Source organism: Heliangelus exortis, chromosome 16 (genome assembly GCF_036169615.1).
Source record: "Heliangelus exortis chromosome 16, bHelExo1.hap1, whole genome shotgun sequence".
NCBI lineage: Eukaryota > Metazoa > Chordata > Aves > Apodiformes > Trochilidae > Heliangelus > Heliangelus exortis.
In genome coordinates, this window is record NC_092437.1 from 2,806,853 (window position 1) to 2,831,871 (window position 25,019).

The 25,019-nt window shown below is 58.9% G+C and overlaps 1 protein-coding gene, 1 long non-coding RNA gene and 1 pseudogene across 2 annotated transcripts; 2 read left to right on the forward strand and 1 right to left on the reverse strand.

Annotated features, from left to right (window-relative positions):
- Window positions 1–1,338: 1,338 nt before the first annotated feature.
- On the forward strand, window positions 1,339–4,813 carry C16H20orf204 (chromosome 16 C20orf204 homolog). The gene is made up of 5 exons (XM_071760138.1): window positions 1,339–1,360; window positions 2,645–2,835; window positions 2,917–2,979; window positions 3,100–3,252; window positions 3,952–4,813. The coding sequence occupies exons 1-5, from the start codon at window positions 1,339–1,341 to the stop codon at window positions 4,105–4,107; spliced, it is 585 nt and encodes a 194-aa protein (XP_071616239.1). The 3' UTR covers window positions 4,108–4,813.
- A 5,105-nt stretch (window positions 4,814–9,918) lies between these two features.
- Window positions 9,919–11,323, reverse strand: LOC139803632 (ammonium transporter Rh type B pseudogene; annotated as a pseudogene).
- Window positions 11,324–19,516: 8,193 nt separating this feature from the next.
- On the forward strand, window positions 19,517–21,069 carry LOC139803633 (uncharacterized). The gene is made up of 2 exons (XR_011729082.1): window positions 19,517–19,937; window positions 20,428–21,069. It is a non-coding gene; the product is annotated as an uncharacterized lncRNA (long non-coding RNA).
- Window positions 21,070–25,019: the final 3,950 nt, after the last annotated feature.

Below are 25,019 nucleotides of genomic sequence, written 5' to 3' on the forward strand. Positions count from 1 at the left end.
AGCCAAGTTCAAACCACGAGCCCCGGCGGAGCGGGAGGCGGTGGAGGGGCCGGGCCGGGCCGGTTCGGCAGCCCCTCCGGACCCTCCCGGCCCCATGGTGAGTGCCCCGTCCCTTCCCTACCCCGGGGGGTCTCGGCTCTGTCCCCCCCCCCCCCCCCCACCCATCACCCTGCGGGGATGGGGTCGGCTCTAACAGGGAGGGGTTTGGGACCTGTGGGGACGCGGCTGGTTCTCCTGGGATGGGGTTGGGACAATCGGGAGCGAGGCTGGTCCGGCCGGGAAGGGGCTGGTTCAGCCGGGAAAGGGACTTGGACTTGGAAAGGGTTCGGTCCGGCCGGGAAAGAGCTTAGAGCAGTGGGAATGGGGGTGGGATAGGATGGGACAGAAAGGGGCTTGGGTGTGCTTGGAAGGGTCGTGGTGGGATGGTGCTGGGAGCTGGTGGGGAAGGGGCTCTGGTAGGGCTGGTCCAGGGGGGCTGGGATGGGACTGGGCTGGTCCCAAGGGAGAGAAGAGGGGGATCTGTCCCTTCCCAGAGCTGGGGGTGGTGGCAGGGTCCCTTTGGCAGGAGGGGGGTCATGGACAGGGTCCTGGCAGGACCTGGGGACCAAGCTGGGGCTAACACCGGTGCCACCAGGAGCTGCTCTATCAGCAGGGTGATTTCCCTTATCTCCTCCTGTTTGCTGGAGGATTAAAGTTGGGGAAGAAGGGATTAACTTCTCCTCCCAGCCCAGCAGGCTGTGACCCTGCTGCCCCCAGGCTCCCTCCCATGGGAAGGGAAGTCCCCAGCCCCCCTCCTGCCTCTCCTGCCCGGATGGCAGCAAGAGCAGAAGGAAAAACCCCAAAATCAGCCACTGAACTTATCTTCCTCCATCCTGAAGGGTTGGGGAGCAGGAGGGGGTTGCTGGCTTCATCTCTTCCCTGCATCCTTCTTGCTTTCCCGGGTTCTATGGGAGTCTTGGGAAGCACCCTCAGAGCTCCTCTCCCAGCTCTCCAGGAGCTTTTGTAACTTCAGGCTGTGCTTCCTCCCATCCGAAGGGCTGAGATCCCAGTGCCAGGCTCAGCTGCCAGGAAATGGTTTGCTTTCTCCTGGAATTTGGTCCCAGTTGTTTAACAAGCCACTTTAGTGAAGTCATTCCCACTTGAAGGGTAAAATCCCAGGGCCTCATCTTCCCAGCAGAGGAGGCTTCCCAGGAGCAACCCTTAGGCTTTGGACACGGGGGCCTCATGGAAGCAGTGCTCTCCTTGGGTGTCCCCAAGGATTAAACCCTCTCCAGCTCTCTGCTGAATCTGGGCTCAAATCTCTTCCTGGGGAGGCTCTTCCCTGCAGGGAATCTGCTGATGGAGGCAGCCCAGGATCCAGGTGGGATTTGCAGGAGTTGCAGGTGGGATTTGCAGGAGTTGCAGGTGGATTTGCTCATCTCCTCATCCAGGCTCCTGCTCCCAGGGGATGCCTGTGTGTCCGTGGGCTCCCAGGCTTGGGAAGTTAGAAGGCTGTGGGGAAAAGGTTTCCTCACCCTTTTGGAGCCAGGATCCAACCCTTTATGGAGCAGGGAGCACGGGGTGCAAACAGATCCTCCAGGTCCCCAGCCAGGGGCAGGATGTGTGCGTGGCATCTGCTGGGGTTTCAGCAAAGGGACCTTCTTCCTTCTGCTTTTTCTGAGCAAAAACCCAACCCCAGAAGCAGATGAGGCTGGGATGGAGGTGAACCCCCCCTGAGCTGTCTGCCCCTTCCTCCCCCTGTGCTTTGGCCTCAGCACAAGGGATGTGGATTTGGAAGGTGCTGAGCTGCTTTCTGCCTGCCCAGACCTGACACCCAGAGATGGGGTGGGGAAGGGAACACCGGGGGGAGGAGGGGGGAGATGGGGATTTTTTGGGTGTTTTTTTTCTGTGAGCTGGAGATGGAATCCCCAGGTGGCAGGACAGGGCTGCAGCACTGGGGAGATGGGGAGAGCTGTTGGGTTCCTTTCCTGGCAGATGCTTCCCACCCCCTCCCTGCTGCTGGGGAGCTGCTCAAATATCCCCATCCTGGTCACTTGAGGCTGTGCTGGCTTTCCTTCAAAGTTTTGGGACTCATCCCTTGGAGGGTCCAACCCCCCCTCCCTGCCCTCCCCCAGCAGCTCAGATGTCAGCACTTGGGTTTCCCCGAGCTGCTGGGATGCACTGGGGAGAGAAACACTGGTGCTGAGGGCACCTGAGCCTGAGCTGAGCCATGGGGGAGCTGGAAAAATGCTGAATAACTGCATCTGTGCTGCTGGGTTTGTGGGGGTGAGGAGAGCATCCTCCTGAGGGTGCCCCAAGCTGTTTGTGCTGAGGGGTGAAGGTTTGCTGCTGGGCAACCACAGGACTCCTTGTCTCCAGCTCCTCTCTAAAGAGCAGAACCTTGATTTTTGGTGGTTGGAGGCCTGGCCTTGAAATATCACAGCTGGGGAGGGGATGGGGACCTTGGGGACAGACCCTATAGACATACACAAGTCCCTGGCACAGCTTTGGCACCAGAGCCAGGCTGAAGTTTCTCAAGGGCTTTGCTCCAAGAGGAGATGGCTCAGCTTGGAGTAAGGGGGACACAGCTGAGACCCCTCCTGCCCCTTCTGTGTCTTCAGAGAGGGAGAAGAGGGCTGGGGGGGCTTGTGGTGAGGGGCTGAAGACAGAGCCCAGAGCATCCCTTCATCCCTGGCTGATGCTGAGCCCTGCCCTGTGCAGATCCTTCCCCGGGCTCTGTCCTGTGCTCTCCTGCTCCTCCTGCTCCTGGCCGTGCTCAGCAGAGGCAAGAGGTGCAGCATCACCCACATCCTGCGCCAGTACCGAGCTGTCATCTTCCACGAGATCCAGAGCCTGGTGAGCAGGACGGGGGCTGCCCCGGGCTCCCTGTTTCACACCCATGCTTCGGGCTGCCTGATTTTCCTTTTCTATCTCCAGAAAAACCTGAGTGGGTCAGGGGACAGGAGCAGGAGGACAGGGCCAGCTTGTCGTTCGGACAAGGTGAGCACCAAGGGACCCCCCCACCCCACACCAAGGGCTTGGGGTATTGTGTGAGCTGAGTCCCTGGGGAGCCATCAAGCCCCCTCCCCACCTGGGGACACCTGCATCTCCCCTCTCCAGGACCAGAAGATCCTCCTCACCATCTACACCATCAGCATGTCCCTGCAGGAGGTGGCAGCTGGCACCCTGCGTGGCCCCGAGGAGCTGGTGGTGTGGAAGGTGGCCAGAGACACCCACTTTGTGCTCAGGGAGAACTGCAGGAAAATCAGCAAGGTGGGAGCCCTGCCCCTTCCCAGTCCACCCCAGTGCTTCCCAGTTCCCCAGCGGGCAGGCTGTGGGCAGACCCCCCCCCCCCCTCCTGCCTGCCCATCAGGGGTCTCCGGGCTCTGCCTTCAGCATTTTGGGGGGGGGTGAAGGTCCCTGCTGGGTGCTGTGGCACCTCCTGCTGGGCTTTGACCTGGCTGGGGAGGTGCAGCAGTGGGGGGTGAGCTGCTGGGGGGTTTGTCACCAGTGGGTTTGTCTGCCTGTGCCATGATACCACGGGTGATGGGAGCAGAGAACAGAGAACCCCATCCTGGTGGGATGCTCACCCTGTCATCCTCCTGCTCCTGGGTATTCCTAGGCAAGAACTGGGATTTCTCCCCATGGGGCTGCTCTGGGTTTCCCTGGCATTCCCGAGGCTCTGCTGGGGAAACCCCAGCTGGGAGGATCCCCTCCGGCTCAGGGAAAACCCCGGGGCATCCAGGCAGGGGCTGTGGGGAGGTGCTGGGGTTTATCCTTTCCCCATGACTGGAGAAATCAGCTGAATGACCCTGTCTGGGCTTTGCTAGGGGGTCACAGTTCTGGGGACCCCAAAGGACATCCTCACCATGGCCACGGGTGATTCAGGTGTGTGTGTGGGTGAGGTTTTTGTCCCCCTGCCTAAAGCCTGTGTGATTTTTGGGGGGCTCTTTCTGCTCCCTGGGCACGCAGAGCCCGCTGCGCATCCCGGCACAGCCCCGGCTCGGGAAACCTGGTGGCAGGAGGAAGAAACTGCGAGAGATCGGGAGGAAAGCAGAGAGGCTGGCGACCTGCTGGGAGAAGCTCTATGCCCTGCACCCAGCCCCCCCTGACCCCCGGGACTCCTAGGGATGGAGGGATGCTCTGCTCCAGCACCCTGGTTTGGAATCCTGGGACAATCCCAAGCCTGGAAGCAGCAGTGGAGTCATAGAATCATAGGATGTCAGGTTGGAAGAGACCTCCAGGATCATCTGGTCCAACCTTTGGTGGGTGCCAGAGCTGGATTTATCCTCCTGCTTCAGGATTTATCCCAGGGACCCCCCCCTCACACGTTGGTGTGTCCTGGGGTGGCTGGAGCACCAAAAACATTGGGGGAGAAGACAAGGAAGAGCTTGGGGGAAAAAAAGAAAAAAAAAGAGGTGAGGTGTTGGGTTCCTGCCCTCCATCCTCTGCTCCTTCCTTGGGAACAACAAGAGTTGCATTGCTGGGGCAGAAAGGGGACACAGGGGGCCCTGGTTCTGGGGGTTCTGCTGGAAGGAGAAGCATCTGAAAGGCTCTAAGGGGGGGAGAGGGACCCGTGGCCCTGTGGGGACAGAAGTTGGGAGCATCCCTGGGTGCTCAGGGAAGCCTGGTGAGCACTGGTGCCCGTGGATAACCAGCAGTGGGGGCTGGGGGCATCCAGGCACCCCCTGGGTGGGATGTGGGGTTGAGGGAGCTGAGGAGCATCCTCCGTGGTCACTGTGCCCTGCCAGCACCCTGCCCGGGGTCACTGCTCCCCTGCTGGGTGCCAAACACCCTGTGAGAAGTCGGGAATAAAACCTCTCCGTCCCTGGAAGCCCTTTGGGTGCTTTCTCTGCTGGATCCGGGGGCTCTGGGGCTGGCACGGGGCGGGGTTTGGTGCGAGGTCTGGGAAGGAGTTGGCAGCGGTGACGGTGATATCCCATCTGTGCCCGCATCCCTGTCCCGCAGGCTCCCCTCCTCCACATTTTTGTCATCTCCCCTCCCCCAGGGCTGGCCCTGCGCCCCTGCCTCAGTTTCCCCGGGTCCTCTCCAGCCGGGCGGGTGCCGTCACCCCCTGTGAGCGGGGCCATCCCGGGCTGCGTGGCTCTGGGGACATGTGTGGAGGACACGAGATGGCAGCAGTGGGCTGTGCAGGCTGGGCGGACTCTGTCCCTGTCCCCACCGGGGCCTCGGCCACCATCCCGGGGGGAGGGAGAGGCGGATGAGTGGGACCCCCACCCAAGACGCTTTGGAGGAGGTGATGGGGGATGCAGGGAGGGGGTGCTGGGGAGTCCTTGCTGGGTCCTGGGCTGGGAGAGGAGCTCTGGGGGGGTTACATTTTTTGGGGGGGTTACATTTTTTGGGGGGGGTTACATTCTTGGGGTGGGGGTTACATTGTCAGGGATGGGGGGGAGACGACCCCTCCCCAGGCACAGGGGGTTTATCAGGGTGCAGGGTGGTCCCGTGGCTGGCTGGGGGGTGTTCAGGCTGGGGATGCTGCTGCTGGAGGGTCCCAGCAGGGCTGGGGGTGTTTATTGGGCCCATGGACCCTGGGGGGCTGCTGTCTGGCACCAGAGAGCCCAGTTTGGCCCATCCCGATGCCAGAGGCCTCCTGGAGCTTCATCCTCCCTTTCCAACCCCCCCATGTCCGAGTTTCTTCCTCCCAGCTCCATCCTCCTCCTCGGGGGTGCCCAGAGAGGGGCTCGGATTCTGCCTCCTCCTTTTCCCCCTGCCCTTTCTGCTGCCTCCACGGGGAGTTTTGCACTGGTTTGGATTTCAGTTTTATTTTTCTCATTCCACTTCCCTCCATCCCAACCCCTACCCCAAAATACAACACACACCCCCCCCCAGCACTCTGAAAAGTTTGATTGATGCTTGGGATGAGGCTGTGGGGTCCAACCAGGGTGTTGGGGAGACCCTGGGGGCTTCTGCCCTGATGGGAGCTGGGTGGGGGCTTGGGACTGGGTGATTCAGTGCCTTGTCCTGGGTCAAGGCTGGAGCAAAGTCCTCCCCCCTTTCTCCTCTGACCTTCCCAGATGACAAAAACAGAGCAATAAACAGCCCCTTGGGCCAGAATCTGAGGAGGGGGGGGGGGGGTGGTGTTCATGGAGGGGTTTTGAGCAGTGGAAGTGAGGAAGGGGGGGGGGGGTGGAAAGGGGGAAACCTGGTGGGGTGGGAGGAATGAGTGCATGGAAAGGAAGGAAAGAGTGAAGGAGGGAGGGGAAAAAGCGAGGTCGCAGGGATGGTGGAATCAGAGTCAAAAACAGCCGGAAAAAGGAAACGGGGCTTTAAAAAAAAAAAAAAAAAAAAAAGAAAAAAAAGAAAAAAAAGTCAAATAAAAATAGCAGCAGGCAGGCAAACCCAAGTGTGCAGCACATGGGAGTGAGAGCATTTCCTTCGAGGGCACAGGACCTCATGCTCCCAGCTGGTCTGGGGGGGGCCGCTGGGATGTGGCTCTCCCACTGCTGCTGTAGCCCTCCTGCTGCCTGTGCTAGCCACCGGGCCACTGCTTGCCTTGCCAGGCCCCCCCGGCCCGTGGGATATGCACGTATATCCTGGTACAAACCCACCCATCCCACGGGCCGGGGGGGGGGGACTGACTTGCTGTGCCCCCAGCCTTGCCAGCTGCATCCCTGTGGAAATCCAGCTGCAATCCCGGCTTCCTCCCGCTGCAGTTTTGTTTTGCAATCGTGGCAAGGGGCCTGCTGGGAGAGGGGAGAGGGAGGAGGGGGTGTGGGGGGCAGTGTGGGATGGGGAGAGGGAGAGGGGTGGGGATTTGGAGGAGGAGAGGGAGGGGGACAGGGTTGGGGATGGGAATGGGGACAGGGGTAAGGATGGGGATTTGGAGAGGGACTGGAATGGGGACAGGGATAAGGGAAAGGATGGGGATTTGGAGGGGGATGGGGATGGGAGTGGGGACAAGGGTAGGACTAGGGAGAAGAATGGGGGACAAGGATGGGTGCTCCTTACCAGGAGCAGCGTGCTGCATCCCAATCCTGCTGCAAATAGAGCTGGGAGGCAGCAGCAGACCCCAGGGTGTCAGGGGATGGATGGATGGATGGATGGATGGATGGATGGATGGATGGAGGGATGGATGGATGGAGGGATGGATGGATGGATCCTGCTGCCCATGCCCAGTTTTTCAGAGTTGCTGCTAGTGGCACTTTCCCCCCCTGCTTTGCACCATCACCCTCCCACCAAAACGCAGCTGCAGCAGAGCTCCAGCATCCTGGAGGAGCAGCAGCCCCCCTGCCCCGTGTCCCCCGACTCACACGACCCCCTCCCCTGCTTCACTCCTTGCCAGGGGTCCCATCCCCTGCCAGCCCCGGTGCTGGGGGCACTGGCACACGCAGGCTGTGGCTGAGGAAGCAGAGCAGCGTTTTGTTCTCTCCCATCTCCCTGCAGCATGGTAAAGCTGCTGAAAGCCCAGATTTACGGTGTGATAAACGCTGGGGGCTCTGCTGAATATTTTACTGCTCCGTCCTTTGGAGAGCAGCGGGTTGGTCGGTTCGGAGGAGCCGAGCGGCACACCCAGAGGCATCGCTGGATGGGAGGGAGGTCCCCGGGGATGGGGACAGAGCCGTGACACGGTGCTGGGACTCCCAGCTGAGTCCTCCGGTCCCTGCAGGCAGCGGGACGGTGCCGCCCAACCCATCTCTTGGGCCCGGGGTTGGTTTTTTGGAGCCATCTGCAGAGCAGATTGTGCCCCGGGATGCCTATGCCAGGACCCTCTGTGGGTGCTCTGCCTCCCATCGCGGGTGCTGCAGGTTGGGAAGAGGTTGGGGTGCTGGAAAGCAGCTCCGTGCTGGCCCCTGCCTGCTGCAGGGAGAGGTTGGCAGCAGGGAGAGGCTGTGCAGGCGTGTGAGTGTGTGAGTGAGTGTGAGTGTGTGAGTGTGTGAGTGTGTGAGTGTGTGAGTGTGAGTGTGTGTGAATGTGTGAGTGTGTGAGAGTGTGAATGTGTGTGAGTGTGTGTGTGTGTGAGTGTGTGAGTGTGTGAGTGTGTGTGTGAGAGTGTGTGTGAGTGTGTGTTAGTGTCTGTGTGTGTGTCTGTGTGTGTGAGTGTGTATGTGTTTGTGTGTGAGTGTGTCAGTGTGTGTGTATGTGTGTGTGTGAGTGTGTGTTTGTGTGAGTGTGCAGGGGCTCTTGTGTGTGTGTGTGTGCATGGATGCCTGCACGCCACCTTCTGTGTGCACATGCCTGTGCACAAGTACACGTGCATGTTCATGTGTGTGTGTGCACACGTGTGTGTGCCCCCCCTCTCCCCAGCTTGGGTGGGCTGCACCCTCCTGCCCACCACCAGACCCAGAGCTGGATGCTGCAGCTGGCCAGGCCCGGGATGCTGTGACACCAGTGGGCTGCTGTGACACCAGTGGGCTGCTGTGACACCAGTGGGATGCTGCTGATGGCTCCCGGGGTGGGTGCTGGTTCTGGTGGCTCTCAACCAACTCCCCTGGCCCCCCCTCCCTGCCAGTGCCCGATGGTCCCACACCGGGACTCATCCACATCCAGGCCGAGGAGCTGCGGGGCCACCCGGGGTTGGGCTGTGGGGACCGGTGGGGACCGAGGGGCACGGAGGGGGACACGGCCCCCGGGTTCTGCTGCTCGGCCCATCGGCATCCTGTGCCGGGGCCCATTGTTCGGCGTGGCCGGGCTGCGGGGCAGGATTCCTTTGTCAGAGCTCGGCAATATTTTATTCGAACAATTAACCAAACCCGCCCGGGCTCCCGGAGCCTGTTTGTCATTATTGGAGGGCGAATTCCCCAGCCTCGCTCCCTCTCGGGGCCGGCTCTGCCTGGGGCCGTGTGGGGCAGAGGGGATCCGGCTTCGTTCCCCCCCCTCCCCAGCTCGGTGCTGGGGACCCTCAGCCGTGCCCGGAGCCCCCCACTCCCACAGCCGGTGCTGGAATGGGGGTGGGTTTGGTTCCCGGACCCCCGGGGGGTCCCCGAGCGCGGCTGAAGTTGTCTGTGCAGCAGTGGGGTGCAGGGTTTGGGGTGAATCGGGGGGGGGGATGTGATTCACAGCCCTGGCTCCCCGGGCAGGATGTGTCCCCGCACTCGCAGCTCAGCACATGCCAGCCGTGGACCACAGGCTTTGTCCTCCTCCGTGGGGTGGAAGCAGATTTGCTGCCCGGGGCGGGATGGGATGGAGCTGCTGCTCTTCCTTGAGGTTCTCCAGCACCCTGGGATGCTGGCACAGCTTTCCCGGTTCCTGGGATAAGTCCCTCCTGCATCCCAGAGCTCTGCAGGAGCTCCCAGTGCTCTCCTCGTTGTGCTCAGGCTGGGTCCTCGTCCCAAGTGGTGGTGGAAAAAGCTGTCACCTCCCTTTGCAGCGTGTCCCAGGGAGAGGGCTGCCCAACAAACCCTATAAAATCTCTCTCCTGGGACCATCCCATCTCCTTTCGCCTCCCCAGGGGCACGGCGGGTGCTGTGGGTGCTGCCACACACTGCAGTGGGGACACCCGGGTGACCCGGGGTTGTCACCCAGCTCGGGGGACACAACCTGAGCTGGCTGGGGATGGAGGGAACCCTGGAAAAAGGGGGGGGGGGGCAAAGGAGGAAAGGGGTTCAGAACCATGGGGTGGGAGGACAGAGGAGCAACCAGCACTGTGGTTCTGCCAGCATCAGAACCAGGGCTGGGGCAGACAGGGGGGGCAGGCAGGGGGGTCAGACAAGGGGGTGCAGACAAGGGATGCAGTCAGAGGGTGCAGGCAGGGGGGACAGACAGGGGGAGCAGACAGGAGGGGCAGACAGGGGGTGCAGGCAGGGGGGTCAGACAAGGGGGTGCAGACAGGAGGGGCAGACAGGGGGTGCAGACAGGGGGGTCAGACAGGGGGTCAGACAGGGGGTGCAGACAGGAGGGGCAGACAGGGGGTGCAGACAGGAGGGGGAGACAGGGGGTGCAGACAGGGGGTGCAGGCAGCATCTCCTGAACCCCAGGCACCTACACTTGCTCCTTCAGAGCCAGAGCTTCCTCCTCAGTGGTGCTGCTCCTGGCCTGCCCCTGGATCTTAAAATAAAGGGAATCCTCAGGGCTGAGGGGTGCAGGAGGCCGGGGCAGGCAGGGCAGGTGGAGCACAGCCCCAGCCAGCAGCCCGGCCAGCAGTGAGCCTCCCATGGCCACCACTAGCCCTGCCACCTGGCACAGTGCTTGGCTGCCTGCTCGGTGGTCCCCCCCCTGTCCCCTGGCTGTCTCGGTGATGTTGTCCCCAGCAGGGAACACAGGGGAGAAAAGGGACCCCGAGGTGTCCTTGGGGACCAGCAGGACGGCCACGGCGCTGGCCACGGCACCCAGGATGCCGGGCAAGCCATGGAGGTTGTGGATGCCACATTGGTCCTGGAGGAGAAATTTCCTGGCCAGGAATGGGGTGAGGAACCTGAAGCCCAGGACACAGGTCAGGGCTGAGAGGGTGCCCAGGGCAAGGGCGGCCACTGGTGGCACTGCCATGTCAGCCACCACGCCGATGGCCACCCCCCCGGCCAGGCTGCCATTCTGCAGGTGGCCAGGGCTGAGTTTGCCATCCCTGTGCAGCAGGCTGGAGCCCATCACCGTGGTGACAGCCCCGGAGCTCATGGCCAGGTAGGTGTTGAGGATGGCACGGTGCTGAGCATCTCCTGGTTGGCAGAGAGCAGCCACGAAGCTGGGCCAGAAAACCCAGAGGACGAGTGTCCCCGTCAGGGACAGGAGGTCTGAGCGAGGTGTTGGGGTCTCCTTGGGGTCCTCTGGATGCTGCACTGCCCCAAACAGAGCCTTGGACACACCGAGGCCGAAGTAGCAGGAGAAGACGTGGATGGTGATGGTGCCCCCCACGTCGAGGACACCCAGGTGGGTGGTGATCACCCACTCACTGGCAAGGTAGGCAGGGACCTCACAGGAGGCCACCAGAAGGAGCTGGCAGGGGGTGGCCCTCCCCAGGACAGCCCCCACCGAGATGAGCACCGTGACCCCGGCAAACTCAGCCCTGAGGAGGTTGTGGAGCTCCAGGGGGACCTCCTGCCCGTGGTGGAGGTGCCGGAGCAAGCCCTGCAGCACCAGAGCCCACTGCGTGGAGAAGTTGAGCAGGAGGAAGTTGTGGGTGAGGGCACTGAGGCCGTAGTGGGGCAGGAATGCCAGGAGGAGCCCCAGCCCCACCACCAGCATCACCTGGATGTCCTGGAAGAAGGGGAAGGTGCTGTAGAGATGGTTGGCATCCTCCAGCTCTCCTGAGGGCTTGTTGTAGGTGATGAAGAAGGCGAAGAAGAGGAGCAGGGCAGCCTGGAAGAGCCCCAGGGAGAGGGGCAGGAGGCGGTGGGGACAGGCAGGGGACACTGCAGCCATCCTGGGGGGACAAGAAGGGACCTGTGGTGGAGCTCTGCCGGCTCCTACATCAGGGTTTTATGGCCAGGGTTGATTTTTAACCAAAGATAAAAGTTTCTGTGCCAGCAGAAGAGTTTTGGGGTCTTTTTTTGTCCCCTCCTCCCTTCTTCAAACACAACGTCCATAAATTTCCCACGTGCTCTTGTTTGGCCACCATAAAACGTGGACATGGGGAGGTCTGGGATTTTGAAGGGAATCAAGAAAATCTTGCAGTGGGGGAGAGAGAGGAGAAGGGCAACACATGAGGAACATTCCAGGGAGGAGGAACCACCACCCCTCTGCACCCATCCTGAACCAGTGGAGCCCCAGAAGTGATGCTGGGAGCTCAGAGCCCTGCAGCTCCTGCTCTGCCAACATCCCACCTGGAGATGGCTTTTCCACCACCCCAGGCTCAGGGGTGAGGAACGTTTTGCTCGGCAGCCGTTTGGATTTTTGCAAAACCCCGTCGAGCCCTGAAGTCAGGGCCCAACAGATCATTTTCTCACAGGTTTGCCTTGGCTTGAATGGCTGGAAATTCATTAACAATTAAGCACACGAGAAAAACAAAGCCCAGAGCAGCCAAGCAGCTACCCCAAAGTTTCTGGGTTGCTGCTCGGTGTGACATTTTGCCAGTGAATGTCTGGAAAAAAAAAAAAAAAAAGAAGAAAGAAAAAAAGAAAAAAAAGAAAAAAAGAAGAAAAGAAAAAAAAAGAAAAAAAAAAGGAGGGAAAAAAAAAGAAAGAAAAAAAAAAGAAAAAAAAAAAAAAAGAGAAAAAATATATGAGAACCACAAGAACAAAAGGCAGAAGGGTTGGTAAATATTTGTTCCAGAGAGAAGATATTTTTGTGCTGTCCCTGATCTCAACACCCCTGCCGCGGGCGCTGGCTCCGCGCCGCTCTTCGTCATTGTTACTGAGGATGAGGCAGGCGAGGGCGCAAAATGGGAAACAATTGTTGGATAATCTGCATCAGGCTCCTCTGCCAAACCCTCCCCGGCCATTTCTCAACCCCGAGATGCTGGAAGTGGGGGGGATGCAAAGGAGGAGGAGGAGGAGGTGCTGTGAAGGCAGCACCCGTGGCGGGTGAGGAAGGGGTTGGGTTGGGTTGGGAAGAGGAGAAGTGGTGGGAGCTCTGGGGGTTGTTGAGATGGGGCTTGGGATGGGGTCTGGGATGGGATCTGGGATGGGATCTGGGATGCTTCTTCTGCCTGTAACACATCCATACCACACGACTGGAGGTGCTGATGGATGAAGAGGAGGATCCATCACCCAAGGGACCACTGGGCTGGGGTCCAGGGGGTGCCCTGCAGAACATTCTGGTGTTCTGGAGGTGGCTGGAGATGGATGAGATGGGATGCATGGGCAGGATGCTCCCATTGCTCCTACACCGGTGGTATAAAAAAAAAAAAGGGGGAAAAAAAAGGTGATTTCAGCCCTTCAAGCCCTCACCCATAGCCCTTCACCCTTTCAAGGGGACAACCTGGCCAGTAAAACCTCTGTGGGTGGGATGCAGCCCCAGGATGATGCTCAGAGCAGGCAGTGCTCCTGGAATGGAGGAGCTGGGATGATCTTAAGGAGCTGGGGCAGTGCTTTGGGCCTGGCTGAGCCAGGGAACAACAGGAGAGCCAGGTGAGGCTGAACAAAATACTGAAATAAGAAAAAAAATAATTAACAGTTCTTTTAAAGCAGAGTGCTTCAAAGATTGCAAAATTAGGGCTCAGCACCTCCTGCAAGGAGGAGGAGGAGGTGCTGGGGAAGGAGGATGCTGAGGAGATGTGTTCTTCTGGAGCTTCCAGGTCTGCTGGAGAGGACGAGCACCACCTTGAGAGGTTTGGGATGAAAAAAGAGGGATTGCTTCATGACCCACATCCCTCCCACCAGCACCCCTGGCTCTGCTGCATCCAACATGGGCCTGATCTGTCCTGGAGACTGGGGCCAAGCACCACCATGCTCCTTTGCCAAGCTCTTGGGTACCACCAGCCCCTTCCCTTGGGAACCAGGCCACCTCCTTTTGGCTCCTCACTTCCCAAACCAGATGAGGTGCAAAGAGCTCTCCCTGCTGCCCCTACCAGGGCACAGATTAAAAAATAACCTTTATGGCACCCATAAAAGAAGGTCAAAGTTTCAAGAGGTCATTGGGAAGGTGGAAGTCCCCCCTCCCCTTCCATGGTCCAGGAGCATCCCTGAGGGTGGGAAATGATTAACCCTGGGGTGCAGGGTGCTCTGCTGGGGTGCCACCATCCTCACCAGGATGATCCAGCACCAGGGTGGGGAAGGTCCAGTCCCTCCTGTCACATTTCCCAGGCACGCAGAGTTTTCTTTGGGCACTGGAGGAGCAGGGATGGAGGAAGCATCTGGCGAGGGCTGGGACGGCGGGGAGGGGACCATTGAATTCCACCCCCCACGTCCCCCTTTCACTGTGTGGGCAGTTGTTTTATGGCAGGAGGGCTGGGGGAACCATTTTAGCATGATCCACGCTGAGACTGCTCGAGGAGTTCCCCGCTGAGGGCTGGATACAAAGAAAAGCTGAATTAACTGAGGGTCATATAAGGCAACAGGATCTGACAGATCCGAGCCAATATATGCTGGCAAGAGCCAGTCCATGGCACTGTGAGAAAACACTCCTGCAAATTTAACAAATCCCTATGGTCTCGAAAGTCATGTACAAGAAATTACTAATGAAGGGATCTAGTCATATCTGGATTTCCAGACGTTGGTCATGCTCCCGGCCCTGTTTTTTTTTGCAGGCCATATAAGTCCATGGATCTGAAGCCCGGGTGCTGGGGAGCAGGAGGATTTTGTTCTGATCCTTTTTCCTGACCTCCCGGCCGGGAGGGGATGGATGCTCAGCCCGTGGGGGTGGCAGCGTCCGGATCCAGGCTGGGGTTGGTGGCAGAAGGTTTGGGTGGCACAGGAGGGGGGTGGCCGGGTGCCCCCGTGCCGTGACGATGTGCTGGGAGACCCAGGGATGGGTGCTGGGGGGGTGGCAGCTCTGGCTTCATCCTCACGGGGTTGAGAGGTGAGACCCAAGGCACCCAGGGGGTGGTGGGGAGGGATGCTCCCACCTTGGGGTGGCTCTGCTGGCACCCCCTGAGCGTGGAGCACCCCAAAAATCCTCGTTCCCTACTCCTGCCTCCTGCTCCAAGCCCTCTGCAGATCCCACCCCAACCCTCACTGGTGTTTGAGCCATCCAGGAGTCAGCACCACGAGTGTTTGAAACACCCTGGGCCAGCTCAGAGCCCAGGAGGGTGGCTGGCAGGGGGTGGGCGAGGGGCCAGACCCCCTCCTCCTGCTCCAGCCCCTGGCAGCTGGGGAAGGGAAGGGAAGGAGAGGAGGAGGAGGAGGAGGAGGAGGAGGAGGAGGGGGGGGGGACACAGAAAGCTGAACAGACGTCACAGAGGCATCACGGGGTCCGGTGGCCTTCTCCATCTTGTTAGCACATTGTGTAACACAACATGTGGAGGCACTGGGACCGCACACACATGCACTCCCCGACAGCCCCACCGGGGGGAAAAGGAGGAGGGAGGGAGAAAGAGAAGAGGGGGGGAAAGAGAAAAAAAAAAAAAAAAAAAAAAAAAAGACACAGACACACACACAAAAAAAAAAAAAAAAAGAAAAAGAATTAAAAAAAAAAAAAAAAAAAAAAAGGAAGCAATTTAAGCTTTGAATCTTTCTCTTTAAAATGTTCTCATGGCTTCATTAGAATTCACAGCCACAGAGGCTTTGAAGAGCGTGGTATAAGGAGTGAAACATCTGGAAAAATTAGGATTAATGAAAACATAATTCCCAAGACTAAAGGAAAGATTAATCCTGCGTTACCACTTGTGTGTTCCACAGCTTTTCCCCAGCTCGTAACACTGAACTTATTAAATTGCCCTGAGCTGAGTTTTCCTTTTTCTCTCTCCCTCCCCTATTGAGCCCAATGGAAGCGACTGATGCCAAACGTAACGATAACCAACTGTGCTGAGCAGCAGGCCCAGAACTGCCTGCCCAGAGCCCAGGTGGGCACCCCCAGCCCCAAACCCACCCTGGGGGGCCCATCATGGAGGTTCTGGGTGTTGGGGGCCCAGGGGTGGGAGTGGGGTGATGGGTGCTGCACCTGCTCCTCTGGGTGCTCCAGGCCAGGATGGGTCCTGATCAACTCATGGGGTGGGGGGTGCTGGGGAATTGAAGGATAAAGCAGAATCAGGCAGGGTAAATCCATGGCTCTGCTTGGCTGGGGTGAGAGGGAAGTGGCCTGAGGTCCTGGTGTCCCTGGGGGGGATTTCTGCAAGCACAAGGCTTGTCCTGGTGCAGTGCTCTCCATGCCATGTGCTGTTCCAAACATTTCCTGTGCTGTGCCCACACGAGCACCACTCTCTGCTCCAGGAGCAGCCCCGTTTTGGTGCCACTGGGCCAGGCTTTGAGCAGGGCACTGGGGTGCCTGCTGCCATCAGAGAAGATGCTCTTGAGTGAGAGACCCTCTGGCTGTGTAGAACATAGCAGCAAACTCTTCCTTGCTTGGGGCAGTGAGGATCAGTGTTAGGTTTGGGGGTCCCATCACCTATTTGTCCCTGATGCATCGTCACCACTGCTGCTTAATTCACAAAAATGGTTGGTTTTGGGGTGGGAGTGTGTCTCTGCCCCCACAGAGCATCAGCACAGCTCTCTGGAGCCTGGTGCTTCTTGAGAAGGAAAAAAAAAAGCCAGCAGAGTGCACTTCATTTCATCTTCATCCACCCTACACAGGGCCAGCTCTGCCTTGTGCCCCTGCAGCTTATGTGGGGACCAGGAGACACCAGAGGAGCCCCTGGGATGGGGATGGGGACGGGGATGGGGACACCAGACTGGGATGGGGATGGGGAGCAGCACCCTCTCTGCCAGCCCGTGATGGTGTTTTGGGGGGGTTCCTCCCCCCTGGGTGCTCCCCAGGACCTCAGGGGGTGTATGAACTGGATGTTGTCCTCCCCCTCTCCGTGCCTGCTGCCCCTGCTGCTGCCAGGGATGCAGCAGGATGGGGCTGAAGGGGTTTTTGCTCTGTGCAAGGGAGAAAAAGGGCTCGTTTGTCCCATGTGCAAGGGGAAAAGGTCTCATTTACCCCATGCACAGGGTGAAGGAGGGGGCAGCGTGTCCTGACCACCCCACAAGTCCTACAGAGAAGGGGAGGCTCCAAAAGCCCCTGCCCTCTCCTTCCCATGTTTTCCAGAGAGGAAACCAGCAACCTTGCTATTTTTTTTTTTTTTTTTTTTTTCTATTTTTTCCCCCCTATTTTTTTGTCTCTTTCCCCCCTGTCCATGTGGGGGGGGTCGGGGCCCAGCTGGGGGCCGGCGGGACGGGGTGGGAGGTGTCCCTGATGGCCACGGGGAGGGGACACACACAGACACAAACACACCTCATTCTCACACACTAACTCACACTCATTTACACACACACAGACACAGACACACAAACACGCACACACACACACAGACACACAAACACACACACACACAGACACACACGCTCACACTCACACACACCCCCCCAGAATGTCGGTGACATCCCCGCGGTGCTGGGGGCTGCATTGTGTGAGCGAGGAGGAGATGGATGAAGGTCACATCCTGCCACTCTTCCGATGCCCGGCACCAGGAAAAAGCTGCGCTTTGTAAATACAAAAATAAACAACAAACTCTTCCCCCCATTTACCACCTTCCCCCCCGAAGCAAACAACAACAACAGCCCCGGCGATCTCGCAGCCACCTGCTCGGGGAAGTGATTTTTCAGCTCAGCAGGAAGCCGGGGGTCGAATTAAATCTGGGGTCAAGAACATAAAGGGAGAACGAAGTTTATTTAAGAGCCCTTGAGCAGGGCCGGGGAGGGGGGTGCTCGGCAGGGCTGTGTGTGACCCCACGGATGGGGTTTCAGGGGGGCTGAGAGGGGGTTGGGGGGGGATTTAGGCTCTGGAGTGGGTTGCAGGGCATCGTTTTGGGGTCACCCCCGGTCCCCTCCTCTTGCCGGGGGTGGTGGTGGCAGCTCTGTCCTCCCTGGGGCAGGGATGCTCTGGGGGAGTCCCCAGCGTCCCTTGTCCCCTGCGGGTGGAGAAAGGAGCCCCAGGGACCGTCACGCTCAGACCTACAAGAGTGTCCCCAGCCTTCAGCGAGATCATATGAGGTTCCTGTTTCACAAGACGGAGGATGGCATTTCCATTGTGCTCGCCGGGGATGTGTTGCAACGGGGCAGCCGCTTCCATCCTTTGTCCTCCTCCCCGCAGAGGAGGAGTCTCAACCTCTGCCAGGGTGACCCGTCCCACCCTGTTGCTTTCCCCCCGTCCCCGCAAAGCCACCAAACTGAGCTCTGCTGGCTGCAGCAGCCCTGCCCGCCGGGTCCCAGCAGTGGCCGTGGCCCCACCACCAAGAGGTGCCTCCTTGTTCCACCACATCGGGTGCCCTTGGCCGGGGGGTGGTGGTGGTTGGGGACACCCCATGAAGGTGATGCCCACCTCCAGCTTCTCCCAGCGTGGGGCTGCCTGATTCCCACAGCCCTTCAACAAACGAGGGGTTGACACCCCCCCCCCCTCACCAAAGCCCAATTGGGCATCTCCGGGCGCTGGTGGCTCCCCTGGGATGGTGCCACCATCCCCTGCCTGGAGCGGGCAGCTGCCTGCTTTTAGGAAGTGTTGCAGAAACCTTTGCCTTCGGGTCGGGGCGCTCCCAGCCCGGAGCTGCTTTCTATTCCCCGTCCCGATGTGCTGAATATAAAGTAAGGCGGCATTGTTAGGGAAAAGAATTAAAACCCAGGAAAAAAGAAAAAAAAGAAAAAAAAGAAAAAAAAGGCGAGAAGCAGCTGGAAGGGCTGAATCGGAGCAAACTGGGCTGGTCCTAACCCTTCCCGGGCTGGAGTTGAGGCGTGTGGAGCAGGCAGGGAAGGCAGGACGGGCAGGGAAGAAGGTAGAATGGGCAGGGAAAAGTAGGCAGGGCGGGCAGGGGACAGGAATCCTGCAGCCCAACTCTGCCCCCGGTGCCTGCGGGAGAGGAAAGGGAGGTGACAGGCTCGAAGTATCCCAGTGCAGACCACGGGCAGGACTGGGACAGACTGGTGACAGGATGGGGAACGATTCCCCATGGGCAAGGGGGGGACTTATAAACCAACTGTTTCTTTGCTCAGCATCCTTTAGGGATGCTGGGGAGGTGACCCTGTCCCCAGGACCACGATGTAGGTGCGGAACCTGGGGACCACTCAGTCCGGGGACTGCAGCAAGGCGTCAGGTCCCTTCTGCCACCACCAGAAAGGACTCAGGTGCCACCCACCAGGCCGCGCGGGTGTCACCTCTCGGCCACCAGCATCCCCACCTCCGAGCCGGGTGCCGGGGGCGGCGACACGGGGCCGAGGACGCGTCCCCAGCCGCGGGCCTCGCTCCAGCTGGGCGCTGTTTTGTAAGGGCTCCTGGGCCTCTGCGGAGCAGAGATAAGCCCAAGAATTCGCCCTCGGTTCCAAATATCCCGTCCGCTTCCTCCCGCCGTCCTCGCCGCCGCTCCAGCCCGCTTGTCTCATTTCCGTGCTGGGGGGAGCTTCCTGTTTTCCCCCCCAAAGCGGCCCCGGGGGTGGGGGTGGGGGGCTGCGGGGGTTGCGGGGGCTGCGGGGGCTGCGGGGGCTGCGGGGGCTGCGGGGGGCTGCGGGGGGCGGGGGGGAAAGGCAGGACAATGGGCACAAGGCAGCTGCCCCTTATGGGGGTCTGCAGGGGGGTGGGGGGGTCCTGTGGTGTCTTGGGCTGGAGGGTGGCAGGTGGCAGTGGTGGGGACACGGGACCTGGGCTGAGCTGAGATTGTGGATTGGATTTTTTTTTCTTTTTTTTTTTTTTTTTTTAAGGGTTTTTCTGTAAATTAAGGCAAGCTCCTCTCCGGAGCATCCTTTCTGCTCCACCAGCTGGAGGACCCCCCCTCCTCCCCCATTTCTTCCTTCCCGGGTTTCACCCCAGCGTGAGAACAGGGATGGAGCCGGGTACCACCGCTCAGCCCAGCCCTGGAGGGGGTCGACCAACCCTGCCCTCCCCGGCGAGATGAACTCACCCACCCCCCAGAGACTGTTTTTAGGGTCCCTGCAGTAAAACCACCCACAGCAAACCCCCCGCAGCCACAGCGTGGGAGAGCAGCATCCCCACGGGACTCCCACCTCCCAGGGGCTGCGCCGGGGGGCGGGGAGGGGGGGGCAGGGGGCAGGGGAGGTGTTTCTCTCGCTGCTCCTCGTCCCAAACCGCAGCTGCGGGAAAAGAAGGACCCGCTCTGGGGCTTTGCATCCTCCAAGCACAGGTGGGACCGGCCCGCGGGCAGCTCCACGCCTGGTACCGGGGTGGTGGGATGAAGGCTCTGGCCCCCCAGCTCCTGGGCTGAGTGTGAGTGTTTATTCCCTGCCTTTCTCACCGCTCGCAGCGCTGCAGGAGTTATTCAAAGGCGGGCGGAAGCCAGAACAGCAACTGAAACAACAATGAAAAGGAAACGGTGCCTGAAAAATTCTCCGTTCATAAATCAACTGAACTGCAGGTGATCCCCGGGCAGGAGAGAGCCCGGGGAAGGACACGGCAGGGACAGGGGGACAGCCGGGATGTGCTGCAGGGGGTGTTCTGCCTGATGCTGGGCTCAGTGTCCCGGTCCCTGGGGCTGCAGATGGGGGCAGGTGAGGTGGAGATGTGGCTGGGTTCATTTTTTTGGTTATTTATAGGCAAATCAGGGTGAGGGGGGTGAAACTGTGCTGGTGGAGCTGCTTTCCATGGTGGGGCTGGTGTGGGTATGTGCATGTACACACACACACACACTTGTGCACAGACACCACTGTCCCCCAGGCCAGGAACACACAGAGGGGTCACAGCCAGCCCAAGGACAGGGTACAGGGTCCCTGCTGCATCTGTGCCGTGGTCCCTCGGGGGGTTATTGGGGTGGAGATGGGGTTATTGGGGTGCAGAGCAAACCCCCAGCTCTCTCATCACCTCCCCGCCTGCCTTTTGGGGTGAAACACATCACTTTTGGAGAGGTCAAGCCAGGGAGGAACTCTAAGCCCTGGTGGTGCTGTGGGAAGTGCTGGGGTTAATGGGAGAGGATCCAGGGTTCTGGGCGGCACCAGGCCACGACTCCTTGCTGGGATCTCATAAATGCTTTTTCCTCCTTAGGAAAAGGAGCTGCTGTCTTGGGACGGGCTCCTTGGAGCTGGCAGCATCCCCGCAGGGGCAGGGGGTGGGCACAGGCAGAAAACATCTCCCCCCCTCATCAAATCCTGCAGCATCTTGCTGCAGACAAGATGGGGACCAGCTCGGACAAACCCAGGTGTCCTCTCCTCACTGTCCCCAGCTTTTGGGAGATGGGACCCGACCTTGGGGACACTGAAAAAGGGTTTGTGACTTCAGGACCAGTGGGTGGCCCCGAGGACCAAGCTGGTGGGAACAGGCTGAGCTTTACAGCAGAAGAAAGGATCCGGTTGTGGTCCCCGTGCTGGGAACTCCAGGCGGGATCTCAGTAACCATCCCCTCTTCCATGAGTCCCCTGCCATCTTCTCTTTCGGCAGAGCTGGAAAACCAGGAGGCCACCATAAATAAATCCTGTGTCTTTAAGCTGTTTGGTACAGTACAAGAAAATGCACTCGTTGAATTACAGCTTTTTAATCAAATACATGTAACCATGTCACTTAAAGTGCTCGCGAAAAGCAGGGGGAAAGAAAAAAAAAAAAAAAAAAAAACAAACCACACACACAACCCAACACAATTGGAAGAGCACGATATTAAAACCAGCTGCTCCCTTACCCCCACCACAGTTAATAGTTTTTGAATGTTCTGAATGAGAGAGAAACCAGAGCCAAGCTCCACTTTCATGTCCATCTTTCTGATCAAGCCCTGTCAGACGGGGGGAGCCGGGCAGCCTGGCACGGCGTGGGGCACATGGGGGATGTGGGGGATGCAGGAGGGTTGTGCTCTCCTCTCCTGCTGCTTCTCCCATCCTCCTGGGCTGTCCCCCCGCGGTGATGGGGACGTGGGAGCCCGTGGTCACCCCTCAGCCAGGACCCAGCCTGGGGATGCCAGCACAGGTTGTCTAAGCCCTGTGGCGGGGGGGGATGCTGCCCTGGGACAGCACCAGAACATCCCCCACCACTGACTTCCACCCAACTCCACCTCCTGAGGCTTCTTCCTCAAAGTTGGCATCACCACTGCCACGGCTCATCCCCTGCGGGTGCCGAGGCGCCGCGGTGCCCACAGCGTCCCTTCCTCCCAGCATGCCACCACGGTCCCCTGTGCCACGTCCTCATGTCCCATCCCCTGGGGGCACAGATGCTGGGACCACCTGGATGGCTACCTCCAGCCTCACTGGTCACCAACCCCTCCTCCCCCCCATACTCCCCAGCACACTCTGCCAACCACCTCGAGCCGCCCCGTTCCCCCATAACATGGACCAACGCTCATTAAGCGCGAGGCAGAGACCACCAAATATGTCAAAACACACTTAAAATTTATTGTTTCATACCATACGTTTGAGTCTCTTGAACACCAGCCAGTGTTTCTCTCTCTCCAGGCTGGGGCCTATCTGCTGTCACCGGCGCTTCGGATGGATGTGCAGCCCCCTCTTTTTCCTTCTTTTTTTTTTTTTTTTTTTTTTTCTTCTCCCCCTCTCCCTTCTTTCTTTAAATGCAAAATACAAACAATCGATGGAAAATGTACATTTGTTCCATATGGGATGGTCGGACCGTGGAGGGGAGCCAGGAGAGTCATTTTTAGGCAGGCTCCTCTCTCCAGCGGATGGCTGGATGGCTTCCCAGAACGGCCCCGCGCGGCCTGGCCTGACTCTCCTGAAGAGCCTCAGACAGTCTGTGACGCTCCCGCGACGCCGAGGGGGGACGTGATTCATCTCCCTGCTGGCATCACCCCCCTGGGGGCTGCTGAGCATGGGAGGAAGGAAAGGTTTCCACTGGGACCCCCGTGGTGTCTCCCAGAAGGGCTGCGCGGGGAGGTGACCGGGGATGTGCTTTGCGGGGGAGGTTGGGTCAAGTTGGTTGGGTTGGGTTGGGTTGGGTTGGGTTGGGTAGGCTGGGCTGAGCTGGTTGGGTTGTGTTGGGTTAGGTTGGCTGTGTGGCACTGGGTAAGGTTGGTTAGGATGAGTTAGGTGGGTTGGTTAGGACGAGTTAGGTGGGTTTGGTTGGTTAGGCCAGGCTGGGTTGCCTTGGTTGGGTTGGGTTGGCTTCTTTTGGGTTGGACTGGCTTCTTTTGGGTTGGACTGGCTTCTTTTGGGTTGGGTTGGCTTCTTTAGGGTTGGGTTGGCTGAACTGGGTTATACTGGGTTGTGCTGGGGTGTGTTGGCTTAGTTTGTGTTGTGTTGGTTGTCTTGCATTGAGTTGGGTTGAACCAAATGACCTCTGGAGAGCACTTCTGACCATCCCATGATTTTGTGGCCTCTGTGTGCATCTCAGAGGTGCTGGTTGGGCTCAGACCAGCAGCACAAAGAGCTCCTGATGGCTTTCTCAGTCTGAGCTTGACTGAGAGCCACTGGGGAGACCAAACTCCCCCACGACTCAAACAGTGCCCACCAAACCTTCCTCCCTATGGCCTGGAGAGGACCCCAGGTGGGTGCCAGGGGAGAGGTTTGGGTGCTGAGGGTCGGTGGTGGCCCCAGGGCAGGGAAAGAATTTAAAGGCTGGGAGCCCACGGCCAGAGCTCCACCAGAGATGGAGAGGCTGAATTTTTCAGCAAAGAAAATGCTTTAAAAAAATGAATTTCAGGCTGCTCAGACTTTCCAGGGCAGATTAAGGACTCCTTGCTGGCTTGTTTCCTTTTCCTTTCACAAAACCTGTAATATTTACAGTTCCACAGCCCCGGGTCCAGGCAGGGAGCAGCTGGTGGGAACCAGTTCAGGAGTGGAACTGGGGAGGGCATCCACCACTGCCCCATCTTCCTCTGCTGCTCTGGGCACCACAGTGGTGGAAGTGGAGCCTTTCCTGTCCCACCAGGAGACCTGAGGTTGCCAAACATTTCCTTTCCCAACGCCGGCTGCAAAAAAGAAAGTTGAGGAAGGTTTGGGAACTTTTCTTCTGCTGGGGCAGGAAAAGTTGGGCCGGGAACATCTGAAAGTTTGCAGTTCAGCCTTTTCCCTGGGGTGCACCTCACCAACACCCACCACTGGTACATCTCCAAAGGGGTTTGCTTCCTACTGAAAAAAAACCTGGAAACTTTTGTGTTCTTTTGGGTGGGTTTTTTTTTTTTTCTTTTCCAGTGCTCTTTTTCTCAAGTCAGGAAATGTTTGGGGTGTTTTTTTTTTTTTTTTGTAGCCGTTTCCCACAAACAGGTCTTGTTTTGATAAGTCTTCATAATTTTATTACTTTATTTTATTATATTTTTTTTGGGGGGGGGGGTGAAAGCTGCGCAGCAGCTGCCACGGGTGGAGGGGGAACCAGCACCAGCACCACCTTCCCCTCCCACCCGTGTCCCCACTGCGGTGCTGGGTGACACCAAGCACCCCAAATACATGGACCCAGCAGCTCCAGTTCCCCCAGAACATCATCCCAGCTGGGATGACTTCATGTTCCCTCCCCTCCCTCCAGTGTGCTCCGGGCCAGGACGGCTCCGGGCTCGGGAGCTGCGCGTGGCCGGGCCGGGCCGGCTGGCACATGTTGTTTTAATATTTGGGTGATGTCATCCAGCACTCCATAACGCTGTAAAAAAAGAAAAAAAAAAAAATAATAAAAAAATAAAAAAAAAAAACCCGACCCCAAACGTCTGTAAACCTGAGCAGAGAGCTGCCAGCAGAACACACACGTGCAAGCAGGCGGGCGCACACGCGTGTGCGTGCACAAGCTGAGAGGGGTGTGTGTGTGTGCACACACAGGTGTGTGTGTGTGTGTGTGCAGGCGGATGCACACGTGGCTACATGCTAGTGCACACGTGGGGGGTGTGTGCAGACTCCTGAATGTGCAAACACAGAAAAAAGTGGCCCACACACAGAACATGCACACAGGGAACATGCACAAGCAGATGCAGACACACACATGAACACACGTGAACACACACTCAGATACATGCAAACGTGATGCACGCACACCCCTCGTGCACAGCTGCACGTGTTGATACCCCCAACCCCAGGTGTGCACACAGATGCCTGGGGCTGTACACATGGATGCACACACACACACGTGGATGCACACTGACACACGAATGCACACGCACTTGGGTGCACACACACACTTGGGTGCACACTCACACACGGATGCACACTCACACACGTGCACCCTTCCTGCTCCCCCAGCCTCTCCCCGGTGCCCGTCCTGGTGCCAGCCGTGGTGGGTGGCACACGGAGGGCAGGGTGGGTGCACACTGTCCCCAGTGGCACTCCCGAGCGTCACAGTGCGTGGGGATCTCTGTAGGAGCAGCCTCGGTGTGTGGGGCAGCAAAGCCTGGGGGGGATCCACTGACCCAGACCCCCAGGCAGGTCCCGGGGGTGCCTCCCCCTCTCCCTGCCCCCGCAGCCACCCCGGTGGGATGGATCTGTCAGGATTTACATCTGCTTGCCAAATACCTCCTCCATATTCCTGCCGTAACGACCTGCTAAGAGCCCCGGGCTCCTCCTCCCCAGTCCAAACCCATCAGGTCCTGAGCTTTGGAGAGATTAAGTCATAAAAATCAGAAGGGACTGCGTGGTAACGGCCCTGGCCTGAGCCAGAATGGTGGTGAAATCATCCCCAAACTATTCCAGCCCCATCCATTCCCACTCCTGCATCACACCTGAA

Bases quoted from the DNA above. Each gene is read 5' to 3' on its own strand.
- C16H20orf204 (XM_071760138.1), top strand. From the start codon at position 1,339: ATGGAGGCAGCCCAGGATCCAG. The intron at 1,361-2,644 runs GTGGGATTTGCA...GAGGGGCTGAAG, and splicing joins GGAGGCAGCCCAGGATCCAG to ACAGAGCCCAGAGCATCCCT. The intron at 2,980-3,099 runs GTGAGCACCAAG...TCCCCTCTCCAG, and splicing joins CAGCTTGTCGTTCGGACAAG to GACCAGAAGATCCTCCTCAC.